The sequence below is a fragment of the Scyliorhinus canicula genome, chromosome 2 (genome assembly GCF_902713615.1).
Source record: "Scyliorhinus canicula chromosome 2, sScyCan1.1, whole genome shotgun sequence".
In the NCBI taxonomy this organism is placed as follows: Eukaryota; Metazoa; Chordata; class Chondrichthyes; order Carcharhiniformes; family Scyliorhinidae; genus Scyliorhinus; species Scyliorhinus canicula.
This window is the reverse complement of record NC_052147.1, coordinates 29,260,630-29,283,233: the sequence shown is the minus strand read 5'-3', so window position 1 is coordinate 29,283,233 and position 22,604 is coordinate 29,260,630. Positions and strand designations below refer to the sequence as shown.

The following is a 22,604-nucleotide window of genomic DNA, read 5'->3' as shown; positions in this document are numbered from 1 at the left end:
GGTAAATGGCAGTAAGTGAGGGTGTGCAATGAGGAACTTTGAGCTATACAATTTATATTTGCAATCAGATAGAAGAATCAATCATTAACAAGCTCTAAAAGGATAAGGTGATGAGTGAAAATGATGGAATAATCTGTGGTTCCTCTAAGTGCTCTTTAAATAGTTGTGTTTTATATTGTAAAACATAAAACATTATCCTGGATCACATTATGAAGACAATCGAATGCAGAATGTATTCTGGCTTACGGACACAGTGACAAGGAAGTTGAGTAATGACTAGCTAATAATGTATTCTGTAGCTGTGGTTCACACAAAAGGGTTCAAACAGCATTGGAAATCAATGTTCTCCAAAGGTTAGCCCCTCAGTTCCTCCCAGGATCAATGCAACATGGTACTTCCCAGGAAGTCCCACAGTTGGTCTTGGATTGGTATTCCGTTAAACTCTCAGGTGCGACAATAGATAATAGCTTCACCATAATTCATCCAGTGTCCCAAGGTTTGGGGGTGGAAAGGATGAGCAGAGAATTAAAATTAGGGTCATCTGCAAGTCTATGTTCCTGATCAGCTAGTGATCCTTGCTAGAAAACACTCATGTGGAAAGGATTCGGACCAGCAGAGATACCAATGTTAAATCAAATAGTTTGGCGGCACTCACCAACCAGGCTTGCTGCGGAATGGACAGTTGAGCAAGGTGCCAGGGAGCCAAAAATGTTCAACGTTAGCCAACACCGCCAGGGAAGAAGTGGCAAGCAGTTGGGGACAGGACAAAGCAGCCCCGCTTGATTGCTCCCCCTTCCATAAACATTCAAACCGTTCACTACCGATGAACAGTGGCAGCCATGTGTGCCATCTACAAGATGCACTGTAGGAACACCAAGGTTCCTTAGACAACACCTTCCAAACACATGACCGCTACCATCTAGAAGGACAAGAACAGCGGATACCTGGGAACCCCACCACCTGGAGGTTCCCCTCCAAGTCACTCACCACCCTGACTTGGAAATATATCGCTGTTCCTTCACTGTCACTGGGGCAACATCCTGGAACTCCCTCCCTAATAGCACAGTGGGTCTGCCTACACCTCAAGGACTGCAGCGGTTCAAGAAGGCAACTCACCACTACCTTCTGAAGAGCAACTAGGGATGGGCAATAAGTGCTGGCCTAACCAGCGACACCAACATCTCAAATTAATTTTTTTTAAATGGAGTGAAGAGAGTATGCACCTTACCTTAAAAAATAAAAAGAGGTCTATTCATATCTTGCTTCAAGCATTTGACCAATGGGATTCAGAAAGGAAAGAATGAGGTGAGGAAACCAATTACACAATCACAGCCACTAATAATAATCTTTATTATTTATTATTAACACTGCAATAAAGTTACTGTGAAAACCCCCTAGTCACCACATTTCGGCGCCTGTTCGGGCACACCGAGGGAGAATTCAGAATGTCCAATTCATCTGACAAGCATGTCTTTCGGGACTTGTGGGAGGAAATCGGAGCACCCGGAGGAAACCCACGCAGACACGGGGAGAACGTGCAGACTCCGCACAGACAATGGCCCAAGCTGGGAATCGAACCTGGGACCCTAGTGCTGTGAAGCAACAGTGCTAACCACTGTGCTACCGTGCCACCCACTATTGTGCTGACTAGTGGAAAAACATACTCCAGTCAGTCCAGTTGTACAGTGTATGACACTTTTTCAGTGGTGCGTGATCTCAGATTTTTTACATTAGGATATTAAAACCATGAAAGAAAAAGTGTTACAGGTTGGAAATGAAGGAAGTCCATTCTTGGAGAGTTTGTGTGCGCAGGCCGGGGGAGGGGCACTGCTGGAACAAAAAAAAGTGTTGCGCCTTGAAACAGTTTCGAATAAACATAATACAATTAATGAGGCTGAAAACTAGTCTGGCCGGCAGCTGGACATTTCTACAACATGGAAAAAGCAATCCATGGATTTTGCCCAAACAGGGAAAACCAATGCATATAAACAAAGCGCAACCAGGAACCTATTTTAGGAGCAGAAGGAGGCATTTCTCAGTTGAGGCGATGCTCACAGTTTGTGCGATAAAATCATTTCAAAGTTATTGCCATCAGTCCAACTTTGGGAAAGGCAGAATCCGGAGGCAGCAGAAGGTGCAACAAGCCGACACTTTCTAACGGTGTGTTTGCATAAACTGAACAGGAGTAGAACATAAAACATTACAGCGCAGTACAGGCCCTTCGGCCCTCGATGTTGCGCAGTCCTGTGAAACCCCTCTAAAGCCCATCTACACTATTCCCTTATCGTCCATATGCCTATCCAATGACCATTTGAATGCGTTTAGTGTTGGCGAGTCCACTACTGTTGCAGGCAGGGCATTCCATGCCCTTACTACTCTCGGAGTAAAGAACCTACCTCTGACATCTGTCCTATATCTATCTCCCCTCAATTTAAAAAGTGGTTTTGTCTTTGTACCACGGCAAGTGTTAAATTGGGTGTCAAAGGGTTCCGAGGTGAAGCAAGACACAGCCCTTCAGGGAGTTTTCCTTTACTTGGCTGTTATCAGCTTGTGTCCAGGCATTCAATTCAGGCTGTGTTTTAGTATAACTGCAATGCTTGGCGGTAAGTGAAGCACCTCCGACGATCGGAAACCGAAAGCAAGATTGTAACTTAGTCCTCGGTTTCAATATAGCACCCACAGAAAATAAGTGGTCACGGGTGCCACAAAAGACGGTGTTGAGCATCCCAGAAGCTAGACTGTGAGTGCTAGAAGTCAGAAATAAAAGCAGAACGGGTTGCAAATACCCAGCAGGTTCAGACATCGTCTGAGGAGAGGAACTGAGTTAACGTTGCAGGTCGATGACCTGACTTGCATTTCTAACTTTTCCACTTTTGCTGAAACAGATTTGATCTAACAGGAAGCAAAAAAAAAAAGTGTGTTAGCGGTGGTGGGCAGGGACGGAAGAACACACCATCATGATTCTGAGAAAGCTTGGTAACGAGGACACAATTACACGTGATCTTCTGTGGATGGGGAACCAGCTCCCTCTTTGGTTATTTCTACTCCACAAATATAAGCAATCTGCACTCCTCATATCAGGTCAGCATTAATATTCCCCCACAAAAAGCTAACTTGAAATTACTTACCATCTTTCACGACAACAGGACCCCACAAAGCACCATTTGGCATTCATGCTCAAAGTGTAGTTACTGTTGCAATGTAGTGAACATGGCAGCCAATTTATACATAGCAAGATCACTCAGATAGGAATGAGCACATAATTAGGTTTTTAGTGATCATGCTTGAGAAATCAAGGTTGGCAAGGACACCAGTTCCCGATCACATTTTCAATATCGTCACGGGATCTTTGCAGCTCAAGGACACAGTGGTTAGCACTGCTGCCTCATGGCACGGAGGACAAGGGTTCGATCCCGGCTCCGGATCACTGTTCGTGTGGAGTTTGCAAGTTCCCCCAAGTGTCTGCGTGGGTCTCACCCCCACAACCCAAAGATGTGCAGGGTAGGAGGATTGGCCACGCTAAATTGCTCCTTAATTGAGCAAAGAAAATAATTGGGTGCTCGAAAATTATTTTTAAACAGAGCTCAACCGAAAGACGATTCCAACCGTGTTGTCCTCCAGCGGCAACACATTGAGGTGTCGGCCTAAATTATGGTCTGAAGTCTCTGGAGTGGAACTTTCATCCACAAAGCTATGACTCCAAGCCAAGTGCTACCAACTGACACAGTAATCACTCGGTTTACTGAATGCCTTTGAAAGGAGAAGCTGGAAACAGGGCGTGAAGTGCTGAGTTCAGTGCTCAATTATTAAATTCCATGCTATTACAGTTACCATTTTAAGTTCCATATTAGTGCAGCTGCAAATAGTTGCAGCTTTCTCTTCCAACTTTAAAGCGAAATAGTGTATAATGCTGCTATCACCGTACATAATAAATTGAACCAAGGAATCTTCGAGCATAGTTGGGGGAAGGCGTTTTCCCCCACCAGCGTGACATCCGATTTGGACGGTTTACAACAGGTCTTGACAAACAGGGCCATAACCTGCCGGGGAGTACAGATACGTACAACCCCTGGTGGGGAGGGCACACAGGGAAATAGGGTCTGGGGCATTTCTGGTGGAGGGAAGGGGGGGGGATCCTCTGACTGTGTGAGGGATGGGATAAAGATTTTTTTTAAAGGTTGGGGCAGCACCCTTTTAAAAACGTCACCCCAATCTGTCAGAGGTCAATGAATGAGCCCACCCACCAGCATGATGTCATGGGATCTGCCTACTTGATTGTATTTTGACAAAGCTCCCCCTTCCACAAAAATTCAAACCCTCCACCACCGACGAACAGTGGCAGCCTTGTTCACCGTCTACAAGGTGCACTGCAGTAACTCACCAAGGTTCCTTAGGCAGCACCTTCCAAACCCACGACCACTACCATCTAGAAGGACAAGAGTAGCAGATACCTGGGAACCCCACCACCTGGAGGTTCCCCTCCAAGTCACTCACCACCCTGACTTGGAAATATATCGCCGTTGCTTCACTGTCGCTAGGGCAACACACTGGAACGCCCTCCCTGACAGTACAGTAAGTGTACCGACACCTGAAGGACTGCAGCAGTTCAAGAAGACAACTCATCACCACCACCTTCTGAAGGGCAACTAGGGATGGGCAATACATGCTGGCCTAACCAGCAACACCCACATCCCATAAATTAATTTTTTTTTAATTTTAAATGGTGTGAAAAGCTGGCAGCAAAGCCAACAGGCTACACCCCGGCCGCCAGAGATGACACTCAAGTCATAAAATGAGAAACTTCCACTCAGAGTTCTGTACATTCAGCTCTGGTCGACCAGGTCGACCAAACAAGCACCAGGTTCAGACTTTACAGTCAGCAACACGACAATTGAGCTTTACTAAAGAACAGCCAGCATTTCTTTGAGTGCCGTGATCCCTGCTGCCGTCTCTGCTGATAGGGCAATTGGCCTGACCCCTGCAGAAGGGAGCTTTTCTAATGGTTAAACTACGTGCGCGAGTACATTCAGTACAGGGAAATGATTGAAAGCTTTCTGTTGGAAACCAGTTTAAGAATCAACGTGAGAGTGTTCAGAAACATTTTTAAAGATACTGAGAAGACACAGCTGCTTAACAATGTACGGTACACAATATTATTAAAGGTGGCGTTTCTGAAAGGATTATTGAATAAACATATTACCACGTGCCATACCAGGGAGAGAGTTTGTATGGTCACAGGCTCGACTCTTCCCATGAGTAATGGGCCAGGGAGCGGAAACAAAATCAATTCTAGATTGCTTTGTGGCATCATGCAGCAAAGTGAAAGCGTGCGCGCACTTCAGGAATGGATGCGACGAGGGTCAACTATGATGGCCTTTTCAATTAAATAGCTCACTGACACTAACCATCGAGGCCGACTTACATAGAATATCATTGGGTGGCAGCCATACCATACCAGAGGGTGTATCAGCACCCTCCAGAGACAAGATACAAGTGAACAGGGTCAAGACAAGGCAACGGAAAGCTTTGAAAAATGACTAAAGCAGGGGAAATTAATGAGAAAAGAAAAAGGCACGCTTGCATTTATTGGGCACTTTTCATAATCAACTGACATCGCAAAGTGCTTAACCATCAGTGATGAAATACTTTTGAAGTGTAGTCATTATTGTAAAGTAGGAAGCACAGCAGCCAATTTGAACACAGCAAACACCCACAGACGGAAACGAGAACAAAACCATTTAATCTGCTTTCCGTGACAATGATTGAGGAATAAATATTGTCCGGAACACCTGGGGTAGCTCCCCTGTTCTTCTTCGAAATGTATCTACCAGAGGGCGGATTGGGGGGCTTCAGTTTAAGGTCCGATCTGATACACAGCACCTCTGATAGTGTTGGGGGGGGGGCTTCGGTTTAAGGTCCAATCTGATACACAGCACCTCTGATAATGTAGTACTCCTTCAGTGACGCGTCAGCCTTGATTTCTGTGCTCAAGTCCTCGAATGGGGCTTGAACCCAGATCTTTGACACTCGAGGGTAAAGTGCTGCCAATTGAGTGATGGTTAAAAGCAAGGGGCAGGATTCTCCGGTCGCCGACACCAAAATCACGTTCGGCCGGAAAATCTAAGTTCCCGACCAAATCGGGGGCTGCGGCGCTTTCGCGATGCTCCGCCCCCAACCGGCCGAGTTCCTGACAGCATGGGTTTCTCATACCCAATCCGCGGGTAAGGGGGACTTTATCAGGGGCTGGGCACTGTGGGATGGGGGGGGCGGGGTCCAGGGTGCGCAAGCCGGCCAAAGTGAGGAACTATTTTGCAGGCCAGACCCGCAAGCGGCCAGCACCATGTAGCACGGCACAGCCGCTGCACGTCGCCCCCATGCGCTTGCACGGCCACAGACACGGCAATTCTCCAGGCCATATCGGCAACTTGAGCCGGGTGCTTTGCGCTGCCGCCAGGCTAGCCCCCGGCTGCACGGAGGATCGGTGGCCGTTTTCCACCGAATCATCCGGTGTAACACACCACCGTTACCACGCCAGCGTGAGGACATAGCCTCACAACTGGAGAATCCAGCCCAAGGTTTTGTCTACCTCTGGTTCATCACAAACGCACAATACCGCATGCCGGTAATCAGGAATAAAAACAGAAAAAGCTGGGAATATTTTGCAGTTCCAGCAACATGGAACACGCTTTCGACAACCTTTTATCAGAAGTAGAAAAACAGGACAGGGCCATCTACATGCCAGAAAAAACATGCACTAGAAGTAAACATGACCAAAACCACAATGATAAAAACAGCTCTACACCCTTTCCACATGAAATAAGCAGAAAATTACAGCCTTAGACAGATTAGATGTGCCATAATGGTTTCAGTCAATGGCAGCTGTGGGCACAAAATAGAGAATCTATCACCCACTCATTACACAAGTCAGATTGCTTTGTATGCAAAATTATTCAGCTAGTTTTGCACGCAGTTTTACAGAGCCATGCTTAACATTCCAGGCCCAAAACACTCATTCCAGGTTAAGCAGTGTTTTACTTGCACCTCTTTCAATCTGGTCTATTAAATTGTGCCAGGGGGGGTCGTCACCTACACGTCCGGCAATCTTGGAGGCTGACACGGCCGACGCGTAGGAAAAGCGTGCCCCCACGGCACAGGCCTGCCCACGGATCGGTGAGCCCCGATCACAGGCCAGGCCACCCCCCCCCCCCCCCCCCCGGGGGTCAGATCGGCCTACGCCCCCCCCAGGACTCCGGAGCCGGCCACGCTGCCAGGTCCCACCGGTAAGGGACATAGTCTAATCTATGCCGGTGGGAGTGGCAAAAAACGGGTGGGACTTCAGCCCATCTTGATTGGCCAGCGGTGGCCAGTCCCGCCATTCTCCGATGCAGGCAGCGCGATTCACACCTCGCCGACTTTTGGGGGGGGGGCCGGAGAATTCGGAGGACAGTGGGGGGGGGGGGGGGGGGGGGTTCACGCCGACCCCCGGCGATTCTCCGACCCGGCGGGGGAAATCGGAGAATCCCGCCCCTCATCTTCCAGTCTCATCATCGAATTCAACAACTTCAGATGATTAGCTCTTCCCCACCTTGACCCATTTGTTTTCATCCCATTTCATTTCAACTGTTTTTTTCCCATATATTTACCACACCATCTTATCCACCTTTTGTTACCCTTTCTCCCCTTTGCTTTCCCTTTCCCCTCCCCCCAACATATCTGCACCTGTCACAGTTTATCCTCTGATGTTAGTTTATCGGCTGTTTGCCCTTCCACATCTTTTGTGCTCTCTGGGGACTGCCATTAACACTCTTTCCCCTTGGTTTCTGTGACTATTAGCACCCCATTTCCCTGGGTTTCTGTGACTATGACTCATCTGTCATTCTCACTCCACAGTATTAATATTTCCCACATTCTCTGTCTGTTAGCTTTGACAAAGAGTCATCGGACTCAAAACGTTAGCTCTTTTCTCTCCCTACCGATGCTGCCAGACGTGCTGAGATTTTCCAGCATTTTCTTCTTGGTTACAGAACCGTATCAGATTCCCCATCATTTCAATTGACATCCTCACCATCAATCTCTCCAGACGACAAGAGATCTCTTTTTAGTCTCAACCTCGTCAGACCTTTGCATATAAAAAAACAATTATTTTCCTTTCCCCAAACAGCCAATAATTTCCCCTCTCCCCAAGATACTGGCTCCTTGCCTGGACACCATTACATGGTGCATGGTACCCTCTTGTTTCTCAATTGAGTGCCCACCATATGCTCAACATCTGGATTTCAAAAGGTTGGCGAACCATGGGCAGCATCAGAGCCAGGCCCAAGTATCTGTCCTCACCTGACACCCACTCGCTCATGCACATTCAGTGGTGGATTTCGGCAGAGCAATTAGAAGTGGGAATACTGGCCGATTTCCACCTCCCTTGATCCAGACAATTGAGGTCAATTGGAGGATCCCTTTCAGATATTAAACACACAGGGAAACCACATAAAGTTCAAAGATGTAATTTAACCAAAACAAAATCTAATCAAAAAGAAGTAAACTACTTCCCGTAGAAGTAGAAGTGACATATTGTGCAAAAGTGTACCCATTCTTCAGCTTCCAGCATCATAATACAGCCCAAATTAGCTCCAACTACAAAGTTTATACTTGACTACTCAGTGCATATGTGCAGTCAGATTTAAATGAAGAACATGTGAATAATTAAGAATGCCTGCATACAGTGCAGTTGCAGCAGGCTACTATAGAGTATCATGTGCATAATTAGTCTTCGTAGAAAAATCAGGGTCGGGATTCTCCGACCCCCGCCGGGTTGGAGAATCGCCGGGGGGCGGCTTGAGGGGCTGGTTAAGCTCACTTGGCTAAATCGCTGGCTTTTAAAGCAGACCAAGCAGGCCAGCAGCACGGTTCGATTCCCGTACCAGCCTCCCCGGACAGGCGCTGAAATGTGGCGACTAGGGGCTTTTCACAGTAACTTCATTGAAGCCTACTCGTGACGATAAGCGATTTTAATTTCATTTCATTGATTCCCGCCCCCGCCGTCCGCTGAATTCTCCGGCTCCGGAGATACGGCGGGGCCGGGAATCGCACCGCGCCGGTCGCTCACAGTACCCCCCCCCCCCCCCCCCCCCCCCCCCCCCCCCCCCCGGCAATTCTCCGGCCCGTTGGTTCTTTGCCAGTCCTGCCGGCGTAGATTAGACTAGGTCCATTACCGGAGGGGACACTCTTTTCCTAAGTGTCGGCCGTGTCAGCCTCCGCGACGGCTGACACGTAGGTGAACCCCCCTCTGCGCATGCGCGGGGATGGCATCAGCTACCGCTGACGCTCCCGCGCAGACTCACGCCGGCTGGCGGAGTCCCTTCGACCCTGGCTGGCATGGCGCCAAAGGCCTTCCCACGGCAGCCGGCGGGGTGCAAACCACTCCGGCGCCGGCCTAGCCCCTGAAGGGGCAGAGGATTCCGCACCTTTGGGGCGGGCCAACGCCGGAGTGGTTCACGCCACTCCGTCCCGCCGGGACCTCCCCTGCCCTGCTGTAAGATGTAGGAGCAGAAGGAGGCCATTCAGCCCATCAAGTCAGTTCCACTATGCAACGGGGTCATGACTGATCTGGTAAAATAATCCTCAAAGGGCATTGCAAGGAATTCTCGTCAATCAAGGTTGCAAAGATTGTAAAATTTTCAAAAACAAATCTCATAAATAGCAATTTCTGTTGTTACTAAGGTAGGATTTACTTTTGTAAAAAAAATGGCTGTTAAAATGATTGGACATTATGAAAATGTGTCCATTTTGTCAATGACGGTTGTGAGATTAAATGCTTGCTTGTGTTTCCTTCAATTTACTCTCGGGTGAATGGGCACCATCAACAAGGCCCGCATTTATTGTTCATCCTGGGTTTTCCTCAAGCCGGTGTTGGCGAGCATGCTTCTGGAACCGATGCAATACATGTGGTGAAGGTACCTCCACAATGCTATTAGCTGCAGAGCGAGTTGCATAATTTTGACCCAGTGATCATTATTATTATTAATAATAATAATAATAATAATAATAATAAATAAATTATTGTCACAAGTAGGCTTATATTAACACTGCAATGAAGTTACTGTGAAAATCCCCTAGTCGCCACACTCTGGCACCTGTTCGGGTACACCGAGGGAGAATTCAGAATGTCCAATTCACCTGACAAGCATGTTTTTCGTGACTTGTGAGGGGAAACCGGAGCACCCGGAGGAAACCCACGCAGACACGGGGAGAACGTGCAGACTACGCACGGACAGTGACCCAAGCCGGGAATCGAACTTGGGCCCCTGCAGCTGTGAAGCAACAGAACTAATGTGCTACCCTGCCGCCCATACTCAGAAGTGTCACACACTAGGAATCCAGGAATCAGTGATTCTGGAATACTCGTGGTGACTGTTTTATTTTAAAGATACAAAAGCAGCAGTCAGCAAAGGAAAAATGGGATTGTCATAACAGCATAAGAACACTTTGCTGCACAATGTTGAGACAATAGCTAGGAGACCGCACAAGACTTAAGCGCATGTCATTAAAATTGCACCAGAATTTCATCAAAATATGTCACCTCGCTCTCTCACCCCAATAGCTATAAAAAGAAATGGGGGTTCTGGAGAGCTACAGGAAATGGAGATGTTGGGTGGATCAGACTCTCTACAGACAACTTATAAAAGAACAAATGATATATGGAATCTTGAGAAATTCTGTGCAAATGCAAACATGTTCTGTGGATGATATGTTAGATAACAGAAAAACTAAACAGGAAGGGCTCATCAATTATCAAACTGTGGGATACTGAAACAGCAGAATGATCAGAATAGTTTTATAATGACAATAATAATAATCTTTATTATCACAAGTAGGCATTATATTAAACCTGCAGTGAAGTTACTGCGAAAAGCCCCTAGTTGCCACACTCCAGCACTTGTTCGGGTACACAGAGGGAGAATTCAAAATATCGAATTCACCTGACAAACATGCCTTTCAGGACTTGTGGGAGGAAATCGGAGCGCCCCGAGGAAACCCACACAGACACAGGGAGCAGTGAAAATTCCACACAGCCAGTGACCCAAGCTGGGAATCGAACCTGGAACCCTGGCACTGTGAAGCAACAGTGCAGACGGCATGTGAAACAGATGTTAGCACTGGGACTGCGGCACGGAGGACCCAGGTTCAAAACCCGGTCCCGGTTTGCTGTCAGTGTGGAGTTTGCACATTCTCCCCATGTCTGAGTAGGTTTCACCCCAACCTAATGATGTGCAGATTAGGTGGATTGACCACGCTTAAATTGCCCCTTAATTGGAGAAAAAATAATTGGGTGCTAACCGCTGTGCTACTGTGCCACCAATTTAAATTGTTTTTTACTAATTACCAATGCATTTTTTAAAAAAAACTATCATCCTTGGAATGCAATCACTGCTGGAACAGCCAGCATTTATTGCTCGTTTCTAGTTGCCCCCAAGAAGGTGATGGGTGCGGTTAAGTAGGGAGTTTAACCCAGTGACCATGAAGAGACAGAAATATATTTTCAAGGCAGGATGCTCCGTGGTTCGGAGGAAAACTTGGAAGTGCACCTACTGCCTGCGTCCTTCAAGGTGGAAGTCAGGGCATTTGGAGGTGCTGTCAAAAGAAGCTTTGGTGGGTCGCTGCAGTGCATTCTGTGGATAGTAAACACTGCAGTCATAGCACATAGCGGTGGAGGGGCTGGATGTCAAGCCTAGCAGATAGTTTGCAAGGTTGCAGGTCAAATGCATCGCTTCATCCTAGACCTCGTCAAGAGATGTCCCGCTTGCGACAGAATACCCAGCATCGGATATAATGTCAGAACGACAGCATTAATGTGGTTGGTCCAGTTGAGTTCTCGTAAAAGGGTGATTGCAGGACATTGATTGGATGACACGAAATGCGAGAGCAAACTCAAGAAACAAGATTTAGAATGAGGAATTTAGACTAAGTGTTCGCGCCGCTGTGAACGCCGTCAGGGGGCCAGCCCGGCGCTGGAGCGGTTCATGCCACTCCAGCCTCCCTTCCTGGCGCCAAATGGGCACCGCGCCAACCCACGCATGCACGGGAGACGTCTTCAGCGCTCTGGCCCCGACGCAACATGGCCCGGGGTTCTGGGGCCGGAAGCGGAACAAAGTAGGCCTGTGGGGGGGGGGGGGGGGGGGGTGCACGCCGATCAGCCAGACCCAATTGGAGCCCCCCCCCCCCCCCCCCCCGGTGAAGGTGCGTTTATTCCTGCCCCACAGGCCGCCCCCCGACCCGAGTTCCCGCCGGCAGCAACCAGGGGTGAACGGCGCCAGCAGGACTCTGCTGTCTCCACGCGACCGCTCGGCCCATCTGGGCCGGAGAATTGGCGGCCCCGCCGATTCCATTGGCCCGCGACCAGCGCTGCTCCAAACGCGCCAGCGCAAATGGAGCCGATTCTCCGCACCTCGGAGAATCACGGGCCGGCGTGGCGCGGTTGCAGTGATTTTCCAGCCCGGCGCGGGGCTGGAAGAATCGCGCCCCGGATCGTTGTTTTTTTTTTAAACTCTGTACTTGCAACCTTTTTGACGGTTCGGTGAGCTGAAGCAATATGAAAGCATACACCACAAAACACATCACACCAACAAAAACATGTACTTGATTTATGGTGCTTAATTAATCCATTTTGTTGCAATTGGATTAACTGAGCCTGGGTTAACAATCACTGGAGTAGGGGGATTGCACAGGGTGATATGCGGGGTCCAACACCCAGAGACGGTTCAGGAGATGTGTATATTTGATTAGGACACCTTTGGAGAGGAGACCAACAACAGTCAAAATGGCTGGAAACGCACGAAAAATGCAGATTCTCAAGCAGGACAGCATACAGTGAATGTGGAATTATATCCTTCCATGAATCAACATTCTGAAGAAACAAAATGCCAATCTCCCCTAATCCTAGCCAACCTGGGAGTTCCCATCTCAAACATTAATTGAGGGTGCTACAAGACAGGAGTGTTTTTAATAAAAAAGTGAGATGAGAAAGTGCACTTGGCAGAAAGACTATTGTTTGCTGGCATCACAAAGTTCAGGCTGCGGAGTGTGCAGACGATACCAAATTAGGAGAGACAGCCTAGAATCTACAACATACACAAGTTAGACAAAATATACCACTGGGCAAATTGTTAATATTGACAAACGGTAAATGGAAACAAAAAAAAAAACTGAGATGTGCATCTTTCTAATGGTTTGAGGAGACCCTCCGCAAATTCACAATCACAAACCTGTAGCCATCAACAAAAAGAACATTGAATGTTACACTACAACCCAAGCAGAACAGAAATCTGAGGAAGTCATGCTTAAAGTGTTCAATCTCCGATTTAAACACATTGAAGAGCTCTGTTCCCAGTTCAAACCCGGAAGGCAAAGCACAGAAAAAACAGGATACTGATTAATAGCAGAGAAATAATTAGGAGGGAATACTGCAGAAATGCGGGGGGGGGGGGGGGGGGGGGGGGGGGGGGTCGTCGTCGTCACCTACACGTCCGGCCGTCTCGGAGGCTGACACGGCCGACGCGTAGGAAAAGCGTGCCCCCACGGCACAGGCCTGCCCACGGATCGGTGAGCCCCGATCACAGGCCAGGCCACCCCCCCCCCCCCCGTGGGTCAGATCGGCTCACGCCCCCCCCAGGACTCCGGAGCCGGCCACGCCGCCAGGTCCCACCGGTAAGGGACATAGTCTAATCTATGCCGGTGGGAGTGGCAAAAAACGGGCGGGACTTCAGCCCATCTTGATTAGCCAGTGGTGGCCAGTCCCGCCATTCTTCGAGGCAGGCAGCGCGATTCACACCTCGCCGACTTTTGGGGGGGCCGGAGAATTCAGAGGACGGTGGGGGTGGGGGGGGGGGGGGGTTCACGCCGACCCCCGGAGGGGGGGGGGGGGGGGTTAAGCCCCAAATGAGGTGACTTTAGAATCTTGGAAGTATGCAGTACAGGGGCCCATCTCACTTTTGCACATTTAAGAAATGACACTTAAAATTTAAAAAAAGGTAGATCAAGAATACTGCCTCAAACTCATTCATGGCAGGGGGGTCAAAGGGAAAAAGAGGTGCCAAATTAATGAAAATCACTTATTGTCACAAGTAGGTTTCAAATGAGGTTACTGTGAAAAGCCCCCAGTCGCCACATTCTGGCGCCTGTTCGATGGTAAATGGCAAGAATAGCTGTGGAATTATATTCTGCAAAAGACATTTCCACGGTCTTGACTGTAATGAGACCACTGTGGTTCATAGAATTTACTCTATAATTTCTCATATAACCTTTCACCTAGTCTCGACAAAAGAAATGCATTCCATAGCGCCCCATCATGACCTCAGGACGTCCCAACTTTGCAGCAAACGAAATACTTCTGAAGAATAGTTACTGTTATGTGGGGAAATAAGGCAGCCAATTTGCACACAGCAACATCTTCAAAAGGTGGCAATGAGGTGAACAGAAAAACTCTGCACGTCTAATTGCAGCTGTGGAAAGACGTTTCAAATCCGTATGGCAAGAAAGACATTGGATGCAATTTAACAGAAAAGCAGCGGAGTCCCGTTTCTGGCGCATTTAGTCAGGTGCTTCCCGGCACTTGCAGCGCCAAGAACGACCCCGCTATTAGACTGAACTCTGCTTCGGGCCTCAGCGAGGAACGCCCTACCGAGGCCAAGACTCATTTCCTGCACTAACGAGCTCAGCTCGCCACCCGACCCGTCAACCCCGATCTAACCTTTTGGACACTACGGGGCAATTTATCACAGCCAATCCACCTAACCTGCAAATCTTTGGACTGTGGGGAGAAACCGGAGCACCCGGAGGAAACCCACACAGACATGGCGAGAATGTGCAAACTCAACACAGTCAGTGACCCAAGCCAGGAATCGAACCCGGGTCCCTGGAGCTGGGAAGCAGCAGTGCTAACCACTGTGCCACCATGCCACAATGATAATTGGGAACGCACAAGAGGGTTGAATCACTCAAGAATTGTGGGCCAGTAGGAGATTAGGCCTCAGAGGGATTTGAGAAAGGTGGATGAGAATTCTAAAATCAAGATATCACTTGAAGATGTTGAAAATAAAAGATTCTTTCCACTAATGACAGAGGGAATGTACAAAGGATCACTGACTTAAAGTCTCAAGAGTTCATATTGGTTGTTGAATAGAGGGGGGTGGGTACGGGAAGGATACGTGCAGCAAAATGGAGTAATCCACAGTAGGTGGCATTTAGGAGGCTTGCAGGAAACACCGGAGAAGTTAAAACAACTGCTGATAAAAGACATGAAGATTCAGCAGCAGTGGGGATGGGGTAAGATAACAGGCGCGTGATGCTGTGCAAGTGAAAATGCTAGATAGATTATGGGGTTCGGAGAATGTGGAGGATGCACATAATTAGGTTCGGGGCAAGCCTAGAAGAACAACGGAGTCAAGAACTGCTCTTTAAGTAGGAACCAAAGAGGAGAGATTTGATCTTGGTGGAATGTTGGAGAAGTTTTTGTACATACAACGATGAACAACACAACAGAGGCTGTAGAGTCAATAGTGGTCAGAAATAAAGGCCGAACAGGGCATTATCAGGATATTTTCTTCACATAAAGCCATTATTGGACTAGACAGAGTGTCCAGTTTGGATTTTTCAATGAGATGTTTAACCAGTTCTTCCTGCCCAAAATATTAACTTGACACAGAATTAGAATGAACTGCTTCTGATGGTATAATTTCTAGGTCAGAGCCACTTGTCCGACGATTACCAGCAACTCACAGTAGCATGGTGGCTAGCATCAATGCTTCACAGCTCCAGGGTCCCAGGTTCGATTCCCGGCTGGGTCACTGTCTGTGTGGAGTCTGCACGTCCTCCCAGTGTGTGCGTGGGTTTCCTCCGGGTGCTCCGGTTTCCTCCCACAGTCCAAAGATGTGCGGGTTAGGTGGATTGGCCATGCTAAATTGCCCGTAGTGTAAAGGTTAATGGGGGGGATTGTTGGGTTAGGGGTATGTGGGTTTAAGTGGGGTGATCATTGCTCGGCACAACATCGAGGGCCGAAGGGCCTGTTCTGTGCTGTACTGTTCTATGTTCTATGTTCTAACTCTCACCACATCCCAGTTAGCCTGCTCCCAGAGTAACAAATCAAAATTTCCAGCAAGGAAATGTACAAACAGGATAGTGGACCATTATACTCGGAAACCCTCCGTGAGCAAGTAAAATTCCAAGGTCCATGGCTAACGAGAACTGATTGAAGATGTTTCGCCAACTATAGTGAGCAACATTCCATGATTCATAGTTTGTACAACATGTAATAGGTTACAAAATTAGCCACTGCTGCCGAGCCCTCATTTTGTACGTGTGGGTGTGTGTGCATAGTCACCGTCCACAACTGAAGCAGTCTCGCATTCAAGTCAAACCCACTCAGTATTATCCTAGCAGCCAAAATGACATCATGCTAGAGGAAGGCTTCAATTAAAACTTCAACCATTAAAACGTTAATGATTTATTATATTCATTCACTTTAGCTCAAGGCGCTTTGACATTTTAAATGCTCTGGCTGAAGACAGTTCCCTTGCTGCAACCGTTGAAAGTCAAGGACTTCCTTTGTGCCAGGCATCCATTTTGCCATAGGCATCAGCAGACACCACCAAGTTTGCTTGCCCATGGAGTCTGACAGCAGAGAAAGTGGTGAATAAAACAGCAGTCCGGCGCTAAACAAACGCAACATACTGCAAATGCCGAAATGAAAACAGACACTAAAAAGTGTTGGAATACACAGCAGGTTTGGCTTCATCTCTGGAGAGAGAGATACAGTTAACATTTTGACTTGAATATGACCCTTCAGATCTTCTAGTTTGTATTGGATTCAAAATGATAACTCTGCTCCACCCTCTACAGATGCTGCCAGGTCGGCTGAGTATTTCCGGCACTTTCTGTCACTGAAATATAATATTTGCTTTCAAACACCACACCAATACTTTCACAACATCTCCACGGAACAGAATACACTCCTGTACGTTCACCAAAAATCTTCATATGGACAGAACAGCAAACTGGAATATGCCCATGTTCCAACTCTAGGACTCGCTTGACATTTCTCTGGCACGACCGGTCACAGTGCAGACAAGGTGTGTTGATGTCACAACAAGCTCTACAAATGTTCTCTATAAAAGCTCTACATCATCCTGGGCAACTGGGTTCAAAGCCCGGACCAGAAAATGTTTTCATTTAGTGGGCAGCACGGTAGCCTTGTGGATAGCACAATTGCTTCACAGCTCCAGGGTCCCAGGTTCGATTCCGGCTTGGGTCAATGTCTGTGTGGAGTCTGCACATCCTCCATGTGTGTGTGTGGGTTTCCTCCGGGTGCTCTGGTTTCCTCCCACAGTCCAAAGATGTGCAGGTTAGGTGGATTGGCCATGATAAATTGCCCTTAGTGTCCAAAATTGCCCTTAGTGTTGGGTGGGGTTACTGGGTTATGGGGATACGGTGGAGGCGTAGACCTTGGGTAGGGTGCTCTTTCCAAGAGCCGGTGAAGACTTGATGGGCCGAATGGCCTCCTTCTGCACTGTAAATTCTATGATAACGGTTCTGCATGAGGCAAGCAGATTCTTACAAATCAATATGGGGCACGAGTTAATCTAAAATCTAATGCATTAGTGACAAGAATGTAAATTTTAGAAACCAGCAGCAGTGAGAAAACGTGGAAACCTCAAAAGGTTTCTAGAACCATCTCAAGACAAGTTTGGATAACTCATTCATGAGATCGGCCCATTTGTCCTCCTCCATCTCTCACTCAAAACAATATTAGCTGGATATTCTAGTCATCAACTAAGACTGCTGAGGCTTTCCCATCCAAGTTCAGTTGAGTTCCACCCCTTCCCTGCTCCAACTCCACTCCCCAACTATGCCCCTGCCCTCTCCTGAAGGCGCTAACTCACATTGGTTTAGTTCAAACAGGCACCATAGAACATAGAACAGTACAGCACAGAACAGGCCCTTCGGCCCTCAATGTTGTGCCGAGCCATGATCACCCTACTCAAACCCACGTATCCACCCTATACCCGTAACCCAACAACCCCCCCCCCCCTTAACCTTACTTTATTAGGACACTACGGGCAATTTAGCATGGCCAATCCACCTAACCCACACATCTTTGGACTGTGGGAGGAAACCGGAGCACCCGGAGGAAACCCATGCACACAGGGGGAGGACGTGCAGACTCCACACAGACAGTGACCCAGCCGGGAATCGAACCTGGGACCCTGGAGCTGTGAAGCATTTATGCTAACCACCATGCTACCCTGCTGCCCGCTACCAGATCTCAGAGGTAGCCATTCCGCCACACCCCCCCCCCCCCCCCCCCCCCCCCGCCAGCAGAACTAATGGAAATCTTAGCCATCTTTTTCCCCATCCCAACCCTCCACAGCCTTGAAGTGACCAACTATAGCACCCAGCTGACTGCTCCAACCATGATCAGCTCACTCAGCACAAAACGGAAAGTCAAACAAGATAGATTACTGCTCCTGTACCACGCAGCATGGGGCATTTATCCAGCATCTCTCCGGGAAACCTGACTTGCAATGTAGAAAACACAGTTATTTAATCAATATGGAATTTGGGCTTCTCCAGTGCCTCAGTGAGCAGCTGAGCCACACAGAGCAGGCAAGTCTCAAATTCGAACCGGGGTCAATGCTAAATTAGTTGAGCTCAATTGGGTGACAACAGGAGCTGCACAGTTGGGACCTGCACTCTTTTGAGTTCAAGATGAAGAGGGAAGAAAGTAAGTAAACATGGTTGAGGTTTGATCTCAATCATGGTCCAGCCATTCTTGCTGCATTCGCATGAATGGACAAGATGGGGTCCCGCTTTTCACACTTACTAATAGTCAGAAAATCTGTTGACACTCACCATCAAGATAAATCTACACTGTACAACAACGGCTTCAACAAGATACCTGTAAGAGCATAGTCGTTTTTTTAAAAAAGTTCAACACCTTTGGGTGGAGAAATGAGAAACTGCCAAGATTTTAACCTGCAGAGACAGGTCATAACACTGCACCGTATAAGATGGCTGCAAATCTGGCCTAGTTAAACCACAAATGTATGCTGCTGAGCTATAACGATGCTTCAGAGTGAAGCAGGGCCTTAGTCAACTACTCCATTGACAATGGCTAAATAACAGTCCGAACTTTGCAGATATGCGCACACTCAAATTTGGCAGGATAGGAGGGGTACACAGAAAGGAGTGATCAGGTGCTTCCATTCATTCCGCACAATATCAAATGTTATAAATATACTTCATAATAATTGCACTAGGAATTAACTCCAAATGCATTAGCAAATCCTAATTGGGGTCAATACACTGCGTATTTTAGTCTCCATTCTGATCAATCGAAGTAGGCACAAGAACAGCGGAGGAAACAATAAAGCTACAAGTTTGGCAGCAGAACTGAAGCACAAACATTTAAAGCACAACTGGGAGACGGAACCAGCGCCTAGTATTCATGGAGTCTAGGGGGGACGGTTCTCCAAGCCCCATGCCATGATGCTCCGAGGTGCGGAGAATAGGCGCCATTTGCGGCGGCGCGTTTGGCGTGGCACGGCCACATGCCGCTGGAATCGGCGGGGCCGCCGATTCTCTGGCCGCAGCCGCGCAGATACGAGAGGGTCCCGCCGGCGCCGTTCACCCCTGGTCACTGACGGGGGGGAAACTCTGCGCGAACGGTCGGGAGGCGCATTGTGGTGGGGGGCCTCCGATGGGGCCTGGCCCACGATCGGGGCCCACCAATTGGCGGGCCGGCCTCTCTCTCTCTCCTCTCTTCTTCCCCCCCCCCCCCCCCCCCCCCCCCCCCCCGGGGGCTTCTTCCCTGCGCGGCCGGCCCCTGAACACATACGCCATGTTGAGTTGGGGCCGGCGCGCTAAAGAAGTCCCCCGCGCATGCGCGGGCTGGCGCGATGCCCATTTGGCGCTGGGATAGGAGGCTGGAGCAGCGTGTACCACTCCAGCGCCGTGCTGCCCCCTGTGGGGGACAGAATAGGTCATACCCGGGCCCAGTTCGCGTCATCGTGAAACGCGGCGGCGTTCACAATGGCGCAAACACCTGGGCTCTATTTGGGAGAATCGCTCCCCCAGATGTCTATTTCAGAGCTCTGAACAGGCATTACAACTAAACTCCAACGCCTCAGTAGTGACGACATAGACAATCAGAGTTAGGAAATCCCAGCTGCCAACTATTTAGGGGGCAACCTATTTTCAACCTTAATGATTTGCAGCTCGCCATCGCCTGATATGGGGGGGACCATGCCACCGGATCTGGTGGCCAGATACCAGGATTCCGACGGAATCCAGCAAGTTCTCCACCATGCATACATTTGCATGGTTAAGGGGAGAGGGACTCGCAACCAGGCCCTGCTCCCAACGCTATCGGAGACCAGTCCCAATTCTCTGTTGGCAGGAGCACTAGACTCCCGAACAGATATTCTGGCCTTTGAAATTACTCGTTGTTCAATTTTAGCTTTCACCCCTAAACAAGTGCCCCCAAATCCCCCCCACTCTGACCAGATTCCCAAACTCTTAGTGTGTAGTTGGGAAAAGCGTGTTACATCTGGGAATGCTGGATTGGAATTTGCATCCATTCTTAATTTGGGGAGGGGGGGGTTGTGAGAAATACTGCGGCTGCAGAAATAGTTCCTCCATGTCGCCTTAGAGTTGAACAGCGATTTTTCACTTTCCAAGTAATTAAAGAAATAAAAGGTAGCACTCCCTTGAGGAAGTAACTTGGGTCATGTCTTAAATGAGTCACGAGGGAGATTTTGTATGAAAGTGGCTTTCCAGGGTAACGCTGGTCCAGTTGGCCTAAGCCAAAGGGAAGTGGCTGGTCAGCCTGCAGTATGTCTCAGTCTGGCTAAGCCGGAATCGAGATCAGAAAGTAGAGTGTGATTCAACTTCCATGTTGTGGGTGAACCAGGAGAGCCTTTGGTGTTGCCTTTGCCTGGCCTACCTTGGACTGCCATTGAAGAGTTGGGGTTGAATGACTGAAAGCTTCCTGGGGATATGACAGTAGCAGCCCACACGACTCCCCGTGGTCTAACTGCAGACAAGGCAGTGGCAGAAAACTTGCATCCACCATATTAATTTTTGTTTAACTTCCAAAGGTTCCATTTTAAAACATGGTGCTAAAATAAAGATCTTTCCCAGCTGCCCAATCTTTAAGACATCCTCCCTCAACACCAAATGAACCATCTCGTAAAATTTTAATAGGATACACAAGATACCCTGAATTTAAGATGAAGTAAATACGGTTTGTATTTTTGGACAACTGTCAAAGCCTTATCATGTTGTCCTTCAGCCTTGAAAGCACAGAGAACACTAAACTGACAGTACTGAGTAAAGACCAGCATAAACTGAACTGGTTTGGTTTGTGGGAGACCTCAGGGATAAAAAGATTAAATTGACCTTTAGTTTTCCCATTCTAACCGAATCTCTCAAGGAGGCTCTGGGCTTTGGTTGACACACGGAGGTGGTTATTGTTCTCATTCTCCAGCTACAAATTCTAGAACAAAACATTTACCTGCAGGCTTTACGCAAAACCAATATAAACACAGTAAGAAGTCTTACAACACCAGGTTAAAGTCCAACATGCTTGTTTCAAACACTAGCTTTCGGAGCACTGCTCCTTCCTCAGGTGAAGGGCAAACCATTCACCTGAAGGAGCAATGCTCCGAAAGCCAGTGTTTGAAACAAACATGTTGGACTTTAACCTGGTGTTGTAAGACTTCTTACTGCGCTCACCCCAGTCCAACGCTGGCATCTCCACATCAAGATAAACACAGCATCATCAGCTTGGAAAGGTTCCAAAGACTACATCCATCTCCAAATGTTTGTTGGGCAACTCTCAAAGTTTGCCGATAGCCTTCCCAAAAGGTGCACTCTGCAGTGCTTCATTGCCAAGTTTTGGAAGTTGAACCGGGGGGGGGGGGGGGGGGGGGAAGAATCTAAGTTTTTTTTTAAAAACCAAACACAACGGGAAAATGGTAGAAATGTGCAGCTGTGTGTGAAGAACAGCAGTAATGAGTCGGGCTGGAAGTGGAGCGAGTCTCTCACTGTATGGAATTCTGGATGCAAAAAAAAAAACTCACTGACCTTTCTCGGCGCATGGGCTTCTCGAGAATCTCCTCCCTCCCCTCTTCAAATGGGCCAAAATGGTCCACTTCCGCTCCTACACCTTCATCGAAACGGATCATATAATCTACTCACTTCTCCCTCACAGATTTGTAGAACACCTTTGGTCCGTCCGCAAGCAGGACCCAGACCTTCCTGTGACTTGCCATTTAAACTCGCCGTCCTGCTCTTACGGCCATATGTTTGTCCTTGGCCTACTGCAATGCTCCAGTGAGGCCCAGCGCAAACTAGAGGAATCTTCCGATCAGGAGCGTTACAGCCTTCTGGATGGAACATGGGAGTTCAACAACTTCAGGCTGAACTCTCTCCTCCAACTTCACCCCATTTTTATTTCTATCAATTCATTTTCATTTCTTCCATCAATCTGTTTTTCCCTCACTGTCGTTTCCCCTGCCCCACCCCTACCCACGTGGGCCAAATGTACCCTGTTC

General features: G+C 48.3%; 1 protein-coding gene across 3 annotated transcripts in view; it reads right to left on the bottom strand.

Moving 5' to 3' along the window:
- Nucleotides 1-22,604, bottom strand: part of LOC119951775 (inositol-tetrakisphosphate 1-kinase-like) — a 243,560-nt gene that overhangs the window by 173,773 nt on the left and 47,183 nt on the right. The window contains exon 1 of one of the 3 annotated variants that reach the window (XM_038775147.1): nt 3,129-3,147. The exons of the other annotated variants lie outside the window; for them this stretch is intronic. Coding sequence (XP_038631075.1) covers nt 3,129-3,131 — 3 coding nt within the window. The 5' untranslated portion in view covers nt 3,132-3,147. Of the gene's footprint in view, nt 1-3,128; nt 3,148-22,604 lie in introns of those variants that run through there. 3 annotated transcript variants of the gene reach the window in all.